Source organism: Mixophyes fleayi, chromosome 6, assembly GCF_038048845.1.
Source record: "Mixophyes fleayi isolate aMixFle1 chromosome 6, aMixFle1.hap1, whole genome shotgun sequence".
Lineage (NCBI taxonomy): Eukaryota > Metazoa > Chordata > Amphibia > Anura > Limnodynastidae > Mixophyes > Mixophyes fleayi.
The window spans coordinates 170,471,300-170,489,488 of NC_134407.1; the positions used below are offsets into that span (position 1 = coordinate 170,471,300).

The 18,189-nt window shown below is 40.5% G+C and overlaps 1 protein-coding gene across 2 annotated transcripts in view; it reads left to right on the forward strand.

The window, feature by feature from the left end:
• Nucleotides 1-18,189, forward strand: part of LOC142094744 (vasoactive intestinal polypeptide receptor 1-like) — a 119,654-nt gene that overhangs the window by 32,444 nt on the left and 69,021 nt on the right. For both annotated transcript variants that reach the window (XM_075177184.1, XM_075177185.1), the window contains exon 4: nucleotides 11,133-11,233. In XM_075177184.1, the coding sequence (XP_075033285.1) occupies nucleotides 11,133-11,233 (101 nt within the window). The remainder of the gene's footprint in view (nucleotides 1-11,132; nucleotides 11,234-18,189) is intronic.

The following is an 18,189-nucleotide window of genomic DNA, read 5'->3' on the forward strand; positions in this document are numbered from 1 at the left end:
CAAAGACTGCAGCAACCTGGCTGGATGCTAAGCGACAGAGCAACAATACAAACACACAGCAGTTCATAGCACATCTAGGAAACTTTGAACACAGCAGTGGCAGAAAAGAAAAGTGGTGCAAGATGGAATTGTCCTTGGGCCCTCCCACCCACCATTATATAAGATATTGAAAAAGACATGTACAGTTTAACAAAGCGAGTGCTCCAGCGAGTGCAACTTTTATGGCTGAAGTGCCTGGATTGTTAGGGCCCCTAACAATGGGCTTAAGGAACCTAAGCAAACAGTGCTGTTAATGAACAAGTGACAAGTCATGCACCAGTGGAAGCAGTTCTTGCCAGTGATAAGAAGAAGATCATTGTCATGCCTGGGCATAAGTCCAAAAAATCCACCTCTTATGTGTGGTATTATTTTTACACAAATCCTGACAACAGTTGTCTAGCCATTTGTAGCGTTTGTAAAGCCACATTTAGTAGAGGTAGGGACCTTAACCATCTAGGAACCTCATCCATGTTACGCCATTTGAAGCGAGTTCATGAAAATGTTTTGTGAAAATCAGAAACTTATGCTAAAAAAATAACAACAAGCAGTCAAGCATCAGCTATGTCCCTTCTCTCATCTAGATCCCATCACCTGCAATCTACACCCCCCAACACCTTCCTCATCAATATCCTCAGTGATCAGAGTTAGTCCTGCATCCAAGTTGCTAAGGCGAGATGACTCCTCCCCTATCCAGGACTCCTCACAAAAATCCTTGAGCGTTAGGCCCACTGCAGCTGCTCCTGCTGCTGGGGGTAGATCTTCAACCCAGAAGCAGATCAAGAAGACTACTAGTAGCATACATACCGACTTTCTTCAGCTCTCTTCCGGAAGCCTGCCAGTGGAGGTGGGCGTGAGGGGGGCGGGGCGGCCAAAATTGCGTCATTTTGGCCCCACCCCCTGTAACGGCATGACGCAAACGCGCCATTTGACAGCTGGGGGCGGGGCTTAATGCCGCGATTCACCGGGAATTACGGCGTTTGGGATCTAATTCTGCCCAATTCACTAGGAAGTGGGGCACGTGAAGTGGGCAGAATTCGGGAGATTGCTACACTCACCCGGGAGTCCGGGAGACTCTCGCAAAATGCGGGAGTCTCCCGGACATTCCGGGAGAGTTGGCAAGTATGCTAGTAGTTTACATCAATTGACTGTTAAACAATCCTTTGCAAGAGGAAGCAACTTTCAACCAGTCGCACAGTGGATCACAGGCACCATGGCGACCATACTAGTATTAGATCTGCATCCAATATCCACCATTAATGCAGCAGGAATAAGACAGTTAATTGAGGTCCTGTGTCCCCATTATCAAATTCCATCTCAACACCATTTTACTAGACAAGCAATTCCTCACCTGTACCAGGGGGTTACAAAAAAGAAAATTATTTGGCTATAAAATGCCATTCTACCCACTCTACAATTAACCACAGATATGGGGACAATCGGAACTGGGAAAACTAAAGATTATATGACTGTGACAGCCCACTGGGTTGGTAAATCGCCTTCAGCAGCAGGAACAGCAGCAAAATGTAACAAACAAAGCTAGATCTTTCAGAGGCAGGCTACTCTGTGTATCATCTGCTTCACTAAGAGGCATACCGCTGACAACTTGTTTTAAACAAAAAGGGATGTCACTGCAACATGGCTTATCCAGCTTGGTCTCTCCTGAGGATATGTGATTTCTGATTACGCCACCAGCATTACAGCGGGAGGAATTCCATCACATTCCCTATTTTGCTCACACAACCAACATGGTGATACAGAACTTTTAAAAAAATGACAGTGACATGCAGGAGATGCTGTCTGTGTCCTGAAATATTTAGGGTCATTTTCAGCATTCTGCAACAGCATGTAGGAGAATGCAGCAGCTGCATGAAATAGAATTTGGGGGAATGTACTTTAGTCCATTGCAGTGGAGAATACTTTCTGTGTTGTGCAAGGTGCTGAAACCACTTGAAGTAGTCACCTGTGAAGAGAGTGCAGACACTGTTTGCTTGAGTCAAGTGATTCCCCTAATTAGACTTTTTGAAAAGCAGCTAGAAAAATTGAAAGAGGAAATGAAACAAAGCAATTCCGCTAACTATGTTGGACTTGTAGATTAAGTACTTTATTTGCTTCACCAGGATCCAAGAGTTATCAAAATTTTAAAATCGGATCATTACATTTTGCCAACTGTGCTTGATTCTATGTTTAAGAGCTATGTCTTTTCTTTCTTTCCAATATCTGACCCAGATCTCAAGAGATGCAATGAGCTCCTGGTCAGCAAGCTGACAGCTCAAGTGGTACATGACACAATGACGTCTCCTCCTTCAGCTTCTCTGGAAACTGCTGCTAGGAAAAAACGTAGTTTTCCCAAGACACCCAGTGGTGATGCAGATGAGTCAGCACAACATTTTGACATTTGATCTGGTCTAAAAGAATTGACCAAAAATCATGACAGCTCTGCCATAAATAGAACTACAAATTCCATGAGGAATGCCATTACCGACAATTACCTCAAAGTACACAGACTTTTGTGATGGTGGATTCCAGCAGATATGAATTAGTATTGTTTGAGGATGATGTACACAATGATGAGGGTGAATATGATGACAGTGTAGATTACAGATGCTGAGATCTAGCTGAGAGAAGGGATCTAGCTGATGCTGGTATGCTTGATAATATTTTAGGTAGAATGGCATGTTGGCAATTTTATGTTTTTCTACAGTAAAATTTTCACCTTTATTAGAGAGGTGTATTTTACTTTAAAAAGGTACAAGATTTTTATTTACATTTTTGTTTCCCCTACTTGAAACCACTATGCACTTGAACATAGGCTTGAGCGCATGAGGTAGAGGGATTTAGTATCATCATGACTGAGATTGGAGAGTGACAAAAACAATGTGACTGAAGACTGGAAAGTGACAAGGACACTGCCACCCCTCCTGCTTCTGTATGAGCTATGGCACAGCAGAATGTCACTGGAGACTTTTAAGAACACTGATAGCTCTAATTTTACAATTTCTGTTTCAGCACTGAACTCTGCCACCTCCCCTGTTTCTGAGTGAGCTATGGCACAGTAAAATGTGACTGGAGACTTTTGTAATACTGACAGCCCTATTATTTGAGTTTCTGTTTCAACACTAAGTAATGCCACCTTATATTGTGAGCCCTGGCATAGTACAATATGACTGCAGATTTTGAAGTACACTGTCAGTCCTATTACTTCTATTTCAGCAATGACAATTAGCAGTGGATTAATGGAGTTGTCCTGTTTGTGTGTTAGCTATATAACACAGTACAATGTGACTTTAGATTTAGAACAAGACTGCCAGCCCTATTAATTCAAATTCAGCAATGACAATTAGCAATGGAGCTGTCCTGTTTGTGTGTCAGCTATATAACACAGTACAATGTGACTGCAAAGTTAGAACAAGACTGCCAGCCCTATTAATTCTATTTCAGCAATGACAAATAGCAATGGAGCGCTCCTGTTTCTGTGTGAGCTATAACTCGTTAGAATGTCACTGGAGACTTTAAACAACACCCTCTTTCTTTTCTAGCTATGACGCTGCCCAACTGCACTAGAGACTGCCAAGAACTTTGCTACCCCTTCTGTGTCTCTCTGTGAAATGGCGCTGAATCGCCGTGGAGCGCGGTACTTATAAAATCCAAAACTCGCGAGATCCGGAGACGTAACAATGACGTTTTGCCTCGTTTTCAATTCCGAGGGCGCACGAAATTACTGAGCCAAGACAGCTTGGTACTCGGATCTGTTAAGTTTGGGTGGGCTCTTTTCCTGGGGAGGGAACCGATCATGGACATCTCTATAGGGTCATTGCCCCTTATGGGCAAGATTACTGTCACACGGCGCTTATTCGGCTTCCATAAACAAAGACTAAGGGCTAGATTTACTAAGCTGCGGGTTTGAAAAAATGGGGATGTTGCCTATAGCAACCAATCAGATTCTAGCTTTCATTTATTTAGTACCTTCTACAAAATGACAGCTAGAATCTGATTGGTTGCTATAGGCAACATCCCCACTTTTTCAAACCCGCAGCTTAGTAAATCTAGCCCTAAGACACTCACCTGTGCCTCATTAGCAGCCCTCAAACCCTTAGTCTGATCTGCACATGTGCAGACTGAGCACCTGTCTGTTGCTGGCAAGATTCCTATTGGTCTCAGGTTCTGGCTCTAAACTTGAAAAGGCACCTCCTCCCATTCCTCTGGGCCTGTTCATCAAGTTACCTGGCTGTTTAGGTTCCTACCTATTCTGTGTGCTCTCACCTGGATCGTCAGTGCCTCTGCTGTGTTGCTGTTCAAAGGCTATACTGCTCACCTGGATCGTCAGTACCTCTGCTGTGCTGCTGTTCAAAGGCTATACTGCTCAAACTGCACTTACCTCTGCTGTGTGCTGTTTGTGGGTCTGATTGCAGAACCCACCTTTGCAAATCGCGGTTCAGCCCCCGGATGCAGTGATCTATCGCCAGAACTTCAATAATCCAAGAAGGCGAATTCTCCTCAGGCTGCAGCCATTTCTTTAAAATTTTAGAAAGCTCAGCTACTTGCGCTCTGACCGGCTTTTCTTTATCATAGCACCATTGGTGATAGCGCTGGGCTCGGCCTGGCCCGGAAACTCCAACGCTAACCAATATCTCAGACGTTAGGCACAAATAATCAGAGGCCCGTTCCTCATCTAAATCCATATAAGCTCGCTGAGCTTCATCAGTCAGATATGGCGCCAACCTCTCAGCCCAATCTTTAGGAGGCCATTTTGCCCCTTTTTGCAAGTCTCTCAAAGGACACCAGATATGCTTCTACGTTATCACCTGGTGACATTTTCTGGAGAACTGGACCAGGTGGTTCATTTCTGTCATGCCTCACCTGGCTTAACTCTTTCCTTAAGAGCCTTGTGTTTTCCACCTGTGCCTCAGCAACTCGTAGCATCTGAGCTTGCTGCTGTTGCTGCGCAGGGGCCACATTCATGAGGGTTCTCAGTACTTCCTTCATGTTGACGTCTGCGCCGGTTGGGTAGAGGAAACTTGCTTCCCGGAGCATCCCACTCCTGACACCACTTGTGGCAAGAGCCCACTACTGCTGAAGCACATGCGAACAACTTCTTCTTTTTATGCAGCTTTATTGAAAGGATGGTTAAAATGTTTTTGACACTGTATGACTTTCACAGCAATTATGGAGACCCTAAACACTATCTAGACATAGACCAGCTCTCTCTCAAGACCAGACAGCTTCCCCAGCGTTGGTCTCAGTGAACAAATGACACAATCAAGCTTTTATACATGATGCTCCTCCACCAGCCTTAGCTTGATGGGCAGGGGACACACCCACCTTCTCTTTAAGAGGAAACTCCCATCACAGGCTCTGTTTGCACTAACAGACACACCCTGTCTGTTTGCTGAGAGGAAGGAGCTTCCAAATCATGTAAGTTAACCAAACTTTAAACTACACAAGTTTTTACCTGGTTTAACCTCAATCTAGGTGCATAACTGCGCCAATGTTTTATTCTGCTTGTATGCTTTCTCTACATCTTATCGGATAAATGCCTCCCTTTGTTACAATAGCAACCAATCAGATTCTAGCTATCATTTAAATAGTATATTCTAAAAAATGACAGCTAGAGTGTGATTGGTTGCAATAGGCAACATATCCACTTTTTTCAAAACTGCAGCTTGATAAATTTTCCCCTGGGACTCCTCAATATATATATATACTATACATTCATCATTCCTGCATAACCTGCGGTACAATTTTTTAACCAGAAACAGAATGTAAATGTATTCCTAAATGTATTCCTATATGTATTAATAATATTACCACCATCATCATATTCAACATTTATTTATAAGGCTCAACAAATTCAACAGCGCTGGACAGTCATTATACAAATGATATGGGTATGAGTAAACAAATAAGCACAGTAACAAAACATGGGAGTTTAAAAACACATACAAAGTGTAATTGTAAAGGTGTAAATAGACAAGTACAAGTTAAATGAAAAATTATAACAGATGTGCCAGCTGTAGGCCTATTTCCTTAGTCAGCGTTGATCTGAAACTATTTGCAAAGATTCTGACCTCCAGGTTGAACCCGCTCCTTCCTGACCTCATTCATCTTGACCAGGTGGGTTCCATCACAGGGCGTCAAGCCCCCGATAATACTAGAAGGATTATTCATCTGATTCATACGATTCATAACGATAACATTCCTTCCCTTCCCATGGCGCTTGATGTTGAAAAGGCGTTCGACTGCATCTCCTGGTCGTTCATGGAGGGGGTACTCTGATCGATGGGGTTCATGGGCAGATTTTTGAAAGGTATCTTGGCCCTCTATCATTCCCCTTCAGCCACTATTTCTGCTAATGGTCTGACCTTGATGCCCCTCCCTATTTTGAATGGCACACGCCAAGATTGCCCCCCTCCACACTTATGTTCGTTCTCATCATCGAGACACTGGCCTGCCGCTAGGATATGAGACAACCGGGAGATAGCGGATATACCTGTGAGCCCCTCTACTCATAAGATTGTGCTCTATGCTGACGACATCTTGTTGTCCATCACTCATCCCACCACTTCTGTGCCTCCCCTCTTGGTCGAGTTGGACCTATATAGCCACTTTTCAGGCTACAAGATCAACTCGGACAAGATAGAGATATTGGACTTTAATGTTTCTAACTCTGATAAGATATTCCTGGAGCGTTCCTTTCCATTTCAATGGCATCTCCAAAAAATTAAGTATCTGGGAATCTTTGTCACTAAACATTACCGGCACCTTTTTCAAGCAAACTTTCACTGTCTTTTTGACCAAATAAAGCTAGATCTCACTGCTTGGTTACACCTTTACATTTCTTGGATTGGCCGCATTAATGCCGTCAAGATGAATATCTTCCCCAGATTGCTTTATTATTTCCAGACTCTTCCCATTCGTATCCCACCCTATGGGGCATATTCAATTGTTTGAATATTCCGCCGCGTTAAAATTATTACTGTTATTATGGTAATAGTAAGCTGGATTTCAGCTCGCGGCTCAGGGATCTGCGAGCTGAAATCCAGCGAGAAAACTACCGTAATAACGTTTTCCCCCCGCGCACTATTACTGTAATAACGGTAACAGTGCGCGGAGCGTGAGATTTTCGGGTTTTTCCACAGACAATGGAATATGCCAATCGGTTTCCTCCAATTTCATATTACTAAATTAGTTTGGTCAGGTAGACTTAAAGTTCTTCAGAGATCCCAGCGGGAAGGGTACTATGTGCCTTCGTTACTCTGTAGAATCCTCCCTGACACTTCTGATCAATGCTGGTGAGGGTGCTTCCACGAAGGCACATTCCTTCATATTTAGTGGATGTGCCCAAAACTGATACATTTCTGGACCGAGATCAAACGTTTGACCCAATCAATTCTTCAGGTGGATATTCCCCTGGAGCCCAAATTCTTTCTTTTTCCTCTGGGAGCTCCCTCGTCAACCTGTCATCAGAATAAACTAATTAGGCGCATTCTCTCCACGGCTACTTGCCAAATAGCAGCAGACTGGCGGCAGCAAACTCCCCCCTCCTTGATGACCATAGTAAACAGAGTTTGGCAGACCCAGCGAATGGAGTATATGACCAGGATTATCCGCAACTTCTCGAGAGCCTTCAACAAGGTTTGGGACCATTTGGCTGTCCTTTGTCCAGGCTTGCTCACCCTTTACATAACTATTATCATTTCTTTCCCCTTTAAAGTTTTTTTACCCCTCACATTGGATCGAGCCACTTCTCCCCTCTCCCCCTATAACTATTTTCTCTCTTTCCCCCTTCTTTTACTTCTCTCCCCTCTGTACGGAAAACTCTTGGTCAGTCTTTCTTTACATATATAACTATATGGTTGACATGTTGAGTCTATTTCTATGCTGGTCGTAGACGCTGTTTGTTTATCTTGTTAATTATAATTTCTGTTTTCACGTTGTCAGTTGTAAACTATTGCTCATGTGACCTTGCAAAAATAAAAACTTTTAAAAAATTATAACAGACACACATAAAGTAAGCTAAGTACATGGGATGGGGTAGAGAGGGCCCTGCTCATGAGTGTTTCTAAACTAGAGGGAGGGTGAATTGGAGACATGAGGAAAAAGTGGGACAGAAGTGAGTATCACAGGAGGAGCAAGTAGAGGGAGTAATCAGGGAGAGTCATGGAAGAGCAGGTGGATGGAGTGATCAAGGAGTGGTCATGGAGCTAGGGCGACACAACAGAGATCCCTGAACAATACTGAGTAAAAACTAAATAGGCTGTATTTAGTAACCTTTAGTAACCACATTATAAGGAACAGTTTTATCTGTCAGGTGATGTAAATATCTGGCAGCTGATGGGTGATAGAGGGAGGTAACTGAGGCAATAGGAAATGTCTCTTATATAATGGTGATGGTGACTAGTGAAAGTATGGTGCTTTTGACCCAATGATAACTAGACCCTTAAAACATGCACCTACAGGTACATTTTGAGGAAAGATGTCATGAGCTTCTAACCTGTGTCCTACAGCTCAAATTTACAGAGAAATTCTTAGTGCTTGCTAGGCCAAAATAGATAGATCCCCCGACCAGTGATAAGGTAATCTCTGTTAGGGGAGACCTAACTGTTATTTGGGCTCCAAGCCTGTGCAATGAGTGGGTTTAATAAACCAAATAACAATGGGCTCAGCTGCAAATCTTTAGGGAGGGGCTCAAATCTCACAGTGAAACAAGGTAATATATTGAACAAATTTGATTACTGACTCATAAAATTGCAATACACTGCATTTATTTAGCTTAAGCAAACTTTCTAATGTATTTCTCTGTTGAGCCCTTAACGGTTTGCAGCTGAGCCCACGATTACACTGTTTAATAATAGCAATAATATTAGTAGTAGTAGTAATATCTGTTCATTTATATTGTGTTTATTACAATACCCTCTATTCCAGTAATCCAGTGTAGTTCATCTCAAACAATTATGTTTTTACATATAATGCCACACAACTTTTGTATTTTAAACATTCACCTTCAATATATTGTAACGTATACATCAGTGTAATTAAAAAAGTAGGTAGTGAGATTTGCAATCTGAATGCAGAGCCCAAGCTGTATCAGGATACAGTTATTCATACCTGTAGAATAGAAAACACATATTTAGATCTATGCCAAGAGAAGTGGTTTGCATTAAAATAAGGGAAACATTCCAAATGAAAATCCTCAAAATCTGGGATCTGGGAAGGCAGTATTTGGCACAATTAACAATTTCAGTGCCACATCCACAGGATTTATGGGAAAGGTCGTCCCACATGTTGACATGGCTGTAAATCTTACAGATGCAGTAAGTGTGTTCTTGGCTGTAGCCATTGGCATAAATAAGTTGTCTTTTATAGAATAGCTCCTAAGGTATGTATGTATGTAAGTATGTTTTGTGCAATGGCAATAAATGGCATTGGTCGAGTCAGCAAAAGGGCATAAATTTCAACCACAGCTTTATTATCACAGGTGCAGTAACAGCAAACACAACAATACAGAATTGAGGATAGTTAGCTATAGTACAAAAAATATTTTGCTCAACAGAGGGTAGAACATATAACAAGATAGCACACTGCACTCCTTTCTCTCAGTAGGGCTACCTTATTCTGATTTTATAAAGAGCATAAACCCACCCAGTGTGAGGAAGGGGTAGATATTGAAGAAGTTAACCCCCTCCGCGGATGTGGAAGATCCCAGCATGCTAGGCCAATCATAAGGTGTTAATGAAGCTTGCCCTACTTGTAAGTCAAATGTCAGTGAACATTAAATATAAGAGGGTAGAGTTACAGGAGAGGACTAGGCTCAATACTGACTATTATGCTAAAATAGATAAGTATAAATGCTAAATATTATAGTAAAATGGCTAAAAATAAATATTAAATATGATACTAAAAAGGTTAATTATAAATACAAAATATTATACTAATAAAAAATGGAGTATAATATGAAGAATTAATGATGAGCAGAACAGAATCCGGTTAGTCACTCAAAATTTCTTGTGCTCCCTGAAACGAAAAGTGAGGCAAAATGTCATATTCACAGTCTCCCGGAATGTCTGAGAGACTCCAGAATACTGGGTAGGTCTCCAAGACTCCCTAGTGGAGTGAACAGAATGAGGGTCTCCATGACGTGGTATATTGTCCTCTGCATCAAAATTACAAAATTGTGACAGGGGATAAAGAAAAAGTTGGCAGTACTCCTCAAGTATCTGTACACTAAGTATACTGTTATAGCAGAAGCACAGCTATAACTACTAGAAACCCATGCATAGGCCACATGGTATTATTAGACTAATCAGTAACAAATAAATGCTGGACTCCTCAGAAAGAGACAGCTGTTATCACTAGTGGCCAGAGATAATGGATGGAACCTGCTTAGCAGCAGAGCACCTCATGCTGTAGCAGAGTCAGCTTTTCCAGTCTGTAGGGAGATGTAAGCAAGGCAGATAGGTCACACTACGCTATGTATCTTAGGACTGTACTAAATATAATTTAGCCAGTGCCCATTCATTTGCAGCTATTGATAATATTTACATTATGGCTGTGGTAAGATTTTAGAGAATATAGATCCCATTAATCGGACCTGTTCTCATTTGTGAAATGTAAAATAAGATTCCACTTTCAACTGTATCCTGTTAGTACAATGCATTAGGTTTTCTTGAGATCGAAAGGGTGAGAACGTTTTAACTAGGGTTATAATTAGAGCTTGGCCTGATTTTAGGTTTAGGCTTATACTTATAAGGTTCAGGGGGATTAAGAATTTTAAGTCAAAGTTAACCTAATGTTTCTTCTTTTACATTTTTCCCATCACATTAGTCAAGTAGTTTACTTGAAGAAGAGATTCACCTCTTTGTTACAAAGTTGTTAATTAAGAAATGCTTTAATGATCTGTTCCATCCATGCTCCATTACTAGAAATTTCTGGGTCCAAGATAATACCCCTTTAGTTTCTTTACCAAACTGATTTCCAAGAACAATTTCATGCAATTGTCAATGTATTGTATTAATCTAAATGCTTGAGTTTAATTAAATTTAATATGAACTGTAACTACTAACCTACAAATTAATCTGCACCTTTTCTTTCCATAGTTGCCATCAGTAGGAACTGCACAGAAAATGGATGGAGCTCTCACTCCCCTCCATACTTGAAAGTCTGCTTCTTCAATAGTAGCAATGAGACAGAAAACAAGGCAAGTGAATGGTTTTTTTTACAGGGCCAGATAAAGAGCCACATGGGCCTGGAGCTGACAATAATGAAGGGATTATTGTAAGCAAGACCGTTCTGCTTGAGGGGGTGATGCCAGCATCATGGAGAGCATGGGTAGTGCTTCCCTCCATCCACATCCGTATGTCTCAGTCACAATAATGGATATGGGAAGGAGGCTACTTGCCTGTATTAGCACAACTAAGCTAGGAAGCATGAAGTTTAACGCATCCCCTGGTCCTGGACTCTGCAAGGTGGTATAGGTTTTGCTGAAAGTGACTCAGAGGTTTCAGTTCTACAAGACAGTCACCGGCAAAGTAGTGGAAAACAGAGAGTTGTCAGATAGTCTGAGTTCAAGCCAGCCAAGTAGCATGGTACAGAATCATAACCCAGAGAATGGTAAGGGGAAGCCAAAGGTCAAACCAGGAGGGTATGGAGCAGCAAAAGAAGAGTCCCAAGGATAGTAGCCTAGCAGGGTCTGCAGCCAAAGGAAACACTAGCAGGGAATGGGAGGTAAAGGCTGGAGCTAGGAACAAAGGTACGCTGAAGTTAGGTATAGACCTGATACTCTGGCACCCTAATGGTGCCAGACTCTGCTTTACACAGGGACCAGATGAATCTTATAGGGACTTGGCAGCTAATGACATAATTGACTCCCACCAGCCAAATACAGAATTCGTCCCGATGCCTAGTTCCGAGGACGTAGAGGCGGCCGGGAGGAACAGTTGTCCATCCCCGAGCAGCAAGCGAAATGTGGGGACGACACCTGACAGCCTCTCCTCTTTGCTTACATGATGAATGCACCCCTACTCGGTTTGTGCAGCATTTAAGGAAAATAAAGAGTGGCAAATACCTCCTAAAGCAGGGGTGGGCAAACCAGTCCTCAAGGGCCATATAACAGTTCATGTTTTTAGGATTTCTTTAATCATGCACAGCTGAGTTAATCTATTTGGCTGGGTCAGTAATTATCCCAGCTGTTTCTACAGACAGAAATCCTAAAAACATGAACTGTTATATGGCCCTTGAGGACCGGTTTGCCCACCGCTGTCCTAAAGGGTTGGGTATGATCTGTTGATGGTGAACTTGTCAAAGGTCAGACTGTCGTCACCAAAATGTGGAGACTTCGACTCCTCCACATGTTCAATGTGTCTGCATGGTTAAAATGCCTACATTGTGACTGTCGAGAGTTGCTAAAGTCGACAGTTACAATGTCGATATTCAAACGGCAATGGCATAACACAGTCAGGGCACCCGGCGGCTCAATACACATAGTAAAATGGTGGTGCTATTGCCGGTTGAAAATCGGCATTGTGATTGTCAACTTTAACAACTGTCGCCATTTTAAACATGTTGACATACTGAACCTGTCGACAGTCTGAACTTTGGCAGGTTCAGCGACGACCGATTGACTACCTCCAATTCTAAATATTTCTCATGTTCCTGGCTGAGCAGGACAGTTCCGCCAAATCTGAACTATTGGTATATAGTAACTATTGGTAAATATATATATATATATATATATATATATATATAATATATATATATATATATATATATATATATAAATATATACACATATATATATATATATATATATATATATATATATATATATATATATATATAGCATCCAGGTGCTTGGCATTCATACAGAACATGTGTACATTACCCTGTTGCCTTCCTCAGTACTTCTTGTATAGATAGCGCAATAAATAGATTCCAGTTGAGGCAGCACTAAAAGATTTAAGGCATATTGTAATTTGTATGAAAAGGGTGTATTTAACCCACTCCAACGTTTCAGTATATTACTTTCCTCACATGATGTCCTTGAGGAAAGTAATATAATGAAACGTTGGAATGAATTAAATACACCCTTTTCATTCAAACTGCAACTTGTCTTAAATCCTTGAGTGCTGCCTCACCTGGAATCTATCTATCTATCTAAATCCCTGTGGCTAAACCACTAACGATGGGCCTGATTCATTAAGGAACTTAAATTAGGAAGTTTCTTATTTAAGTCTCCTGGACAAAACCATGTTACAATGCAAGGGGTGAAAATTAGTTTTCTGTTTTGCACATAAGTTAAATACTGACTGTTTTTTCATGTAGCACACAAATACTTGATAGCTTATTTGTACACTGAAATGTAAAGTTGATATTTGTGTGCTACATGAAAAAACAGTCAGTATTTAACTTATGTGCAAAACAGAAAACTAATTTTCAATATGGTTTTGTCCAGGAGACTTAAATAGGAAATATCTTAATTTAAGTTCCTTAATGAATCAGGCCCCAGGTCTTTAATGTGGATTTAAAATTGTAATTGCCACTTGAGTCGACAGGAAAAAAGCAGAATTTGATTTTCCGTTTAACCACTGCAGAAAGTGGTATAATATGAATTAAGTAGCACATTCAGAGACAGTTTCTTTTACTAAGTCTATTTTCCTCCCACACTCCAAAAACATACTTGTAGGTTAACTGGCTGCTATAAATATTGACCCTAGTCACTCTCTCTCTCTGTCTGTGTGTGTATGTTAGGGAATTTAGACTGTAAGCTCCAATGGGGCAGGGAGTGATGTGAATGAGTTCTCTGTACAGCGCTGCAGAATCATTGGCTCTATATAAATAAATGGTGATGATGATGAGATGAGGATTTGTAACAGAAGTAACACCATGCACTTCCACTACGTACTCCGTCCATTTGTTCCAGAAGTGTTGACCCTGTGTTCTGCCTGTGGAGTATGTTTTATCCTCCTGCAATGGTTAGCTAACCCAGCAGAATCAGCTCTCTCACCTCCATAGTGTTCAGTGGAGATGACTATTTTGTATCCCAGCTGCTTACTGCCAGAGATTCAGGGACCAGCCTTTTCCCCCATCATACATGTTCTGGCAGTGAAACACTGCACACCTGTACTAGAACGGCTGCCGGTTTCAGGGGGTTTCCCAGCAATTACCAAACTGAGCTGCCCTCTTGAGCCCTTCAGACAAGCCTTCAGACAACATATAGCACTAAATTTGATGCCTCCAGTGCACCACTCATTGGTATCTGCAATTGAGGACCCAGGCTGTCACTGGTGAAATGTACTACACTACTCATGCAGATAGATGGGGTTTTAACCAGTGCCCTCCCCAGACTTACACATCAACATGCCTGTGCCTTACATGACTTGCACATTCACATGTTTGTGCCTTCCCCTCACTTGCCCACCCACAACATTTCTGCCTTCCACTGAATTCTGTACTCACATTGTTATTCCCTCACCTGGCCTGCGCACCCATACAGCTGTGCTTTCCCCTGACATGGGCACCCACACGGCTGTGCCCTCCCCTGATTTGTGCATACGCTTATGCCCTCCTCTGACTTGCGCACCCACATGGCTGTATCCTTCCCTGACTTGTACACCCACGCAGTTGTGTCCTTCCGTGACTTGTGCAACCACATGCCTGTGCCTTCCCCTGACTTGGGTACCCACTTGCTTGTGCCTTCTCCATTCTTGCAGACCCACATGTATGTGACCTTCCTTGACTTGGGCACACTCACACACCTGTGACCTCCCCTGACTTGTAAGAAAATGCAAAGAAATTTTACTTAAAATGCTCTTGGCACACAAAGACTTTCTTATACTTGTTGATTTGGACCCTCAGAGGCATTTGTATTAATGAAGCAGACTGCAAACAGTGCGTTCCACTGCAGACACAACTGTATACATGGCCTGTACGTTTATTGTTACACTGATGAAGACTACAAGATTCAGTGTAACATAAGATGTTTAAAGGTATGATTTAATACATTTTGCAAGGGATTTACTAGCATCTGTTATTACTTATCCTTCATCAGCTTTTTCATATATTTTTGTGGCCTGTTTGGTGTGCAAAGAATGATATTTGACATATGGACTGTATCAAATACTGTCTGGACATATGTCTTTACTCTAATTATTGTTCCCACTAAAAAAGCTGGTCGTTATATTTTTGAGCAGGAACACTATGAATTTGAATCAGTAATGAGTTGGATTGCTATATGTTTTTATTTCACATTGCATATTTATGATTTGTCTTAAGGTGATGATACATATGTTTTGCAGTTATATGCAGTGGGCAACTGCTCTGAATGTTGCATTCATTTTGATACTATTAGTAACATTCAATTAGTTACACTATATGCATTACTAATGTGAACAGTAAATATTTTGAATATCATTTATGTAGTAAAATCTTAGAACAATGAACATTTATGTAGTAAAATCATATAACAAGGGAAAGGACTATTTAACTCTTTGAATAAGAGTGTAAAATTGTTATACGGAACATCCTATTACAGGGGACTAAAGTATCAGCCTATGATCCCCACAGTATGGAATGCAGACTCGTCTGCTAATAATAGTATATTTTTGTGTAACTAGAAAATCATATTGAAAATAAAATTAATGTTGGTATTTTTTCTAATTAATAACTAGAATTAAATAGATGTTCTAATTAATTAATTAATTAAATGATCCTTGTCACAGATTTATCTGATAGATGTAAATTCAATTTATTGTTGATATTTCTTTTGTACAATAATAGAATTAGATTTTTATAATGATATTAAGAATTAATACAAATAATTCTTTGCGTGGTCTTTAGAGGCTATAAATTAAATGAACACTGAAATGAAAAGAAATTAAAATTAAATTAAATGCAACACATTTCTGAAATTGGGATCCCAAGCGTTGAAGCTTCTATTTTTGAGAAAAATAGCTCATAAACAGCATGATGAACCATGGTGATTTGATTTGAAATTCTGCCGCTATGGATCACAGTTATCAGATTCTGTTTATGAGTTTCCCCCTATCTCTTAAGGAATACATGGAGCGAATTGTTCCTAATTATGTTTAGTTGGGATTAGAAAAACATATGTATTTCTGGGTAGATTCACATTATGATGTAATAAATTAAATTTTTATAGTGTTCTTCAGATTTAAATTATGAAGCTAAATAAGCGTTATTCAACTTTTACAAGAGATTGGACTGGATCTACACTATGATATGGGACACAAATTGCTGGTACCAGCATAATCCTTTTTCACTGATATACATTTTGAAATAAAGTTTTATATGTTTAAAGCTAATACATGTATAGTTTTTACTTTAATTTTTAGATATACTAGGCATAGAAGGTAAAGCTAAACTGAGCAATATTTTAGGAGAAAATTGAATTGATTAAAAGTGGTGGCTCTAAAGCAGTAGGTGGGTAAAATTGAATGTGGAATTTTTAGCCCATTACATTTTGTGGAGCATTTGCAAGCTGAAAAACTAGCTGCAAAATGATTTTATATGGTTGGGTATGAACGTTGAATTGTGCACATCCTAAGAACAATAGGTTACACTTTCATTTTATTAAGACAGTGATTTCTTAATTCATCTTGCCTCAAGTAATCAGCATCAATATCAATATATCAATAAAATTGAAATAAAATAAAATTCCCTGCTCTTTTACTTTGAAAGATGAACAGAAATGATGTTTTTGCTGTAAAATGAAGTAACTTAGTGATGCTGGAGGTATACTTTCTTACATACCTTTGTAGATTGAGTCTATTAAAGTCAACCTTATTCATTTGTGTAACCCAGTGTTTCCCAACTCCAGTCCTCAGGGACCCCCAACAGTGCAGGTTTTCCAGGTCACAAGTGATATAATTAGGACCACCTGTGGATCTTTCAAAATGTGTCAGTTAGTAATGAATACACCTGTGCTCCAGCAAAGAGATATGGAAAACGTGCACTGTTAGGGAGCCCTGAGGACTGGAGTTGGGAACCAGTGGTGTAACCTATAAAAATTTGTATTAACTTATATGGATTATCCAATCGGTGCTAAGATGAGTTACAATGCCTCCGTGACATCAAGGGTTCCCTGTGAATTGAGAGACAGCATTAACCTGTATATTGATTCAGCCTACAAAATTTTCCTCCACTATGTTTAACGCACTTGTGACTTTAAGCTGTCCAAAATAAATATAGTTCATTAAATTTTTTTAGCAACTTTATTAAAATTATTGGTTTCCTAAAACGAAAGTGAGGTGGCAAGAATGGTTTTAAACTTGAATTCATGACTTCACAAAATTCACAAGTAAACTTATTTAAAGATAGTTATTAACAAATTCAAAATGTTTTCTTTATGGGCCAAATGTCTCTTTAAGTGAAAATATTGACCAAAATGCTGAGCTCTCAGTCTAAGTTCAATTTGTTACTGAAACCTGCATCATGACATTAGCTCCATATTGTGCAACGTATACTATGTGCACGTCAAAGGAAAATGTTATGTCAAATTTTACAAGCCGTAGACAGCAGTTCCCATAGTAACTCACAATATCTAATTATATTTATACTTCTTTATCCACACGGGGAAAAGATAGTGACATATGCAACAGATCTCAACATCTTTGCTACAAAAATACATTGTATGGTTAAGTGAAACAATGCACACGGTACTCACTAACTTTGTGAGTGCTGTGTTAGTTGCTGTTAAAAGAAACAACCCAAAAATGCTTCCTATACTGTCTCATGAACAGGTACAATTATATGATTGAAAAATATACAAAATAGGATACTTCACTGCCATAGTATTAGCTTTCTCCTCCTCTCTCGAAACTCTCCTCTCACCTCTTCCCTCCCTGACCAGGCGTCCTCTCTCTACAACCTTCCCCTCACTACTCCCCTTGATGCTGTTGCCCCGGCCTCCTCAATCCGCCAGCGCCGCCTCATTCCCCAACCCTGTCACTCCAACCTTACCCACTTCCTCCAAAAGTGCTCTCGCACTGCTGAACGCCTCTGGAGAAAATCTCGCTCCCTGGCCGACTTCCTCCATTTTAAATTTATCCTCACCTCATTCTGCTCCGCCCTCTCCCTTGCTAAACAATCCTTCTTTAAGTCCCTCATTTCTTCTCACCCCCCTTCCATCCCGCCTTC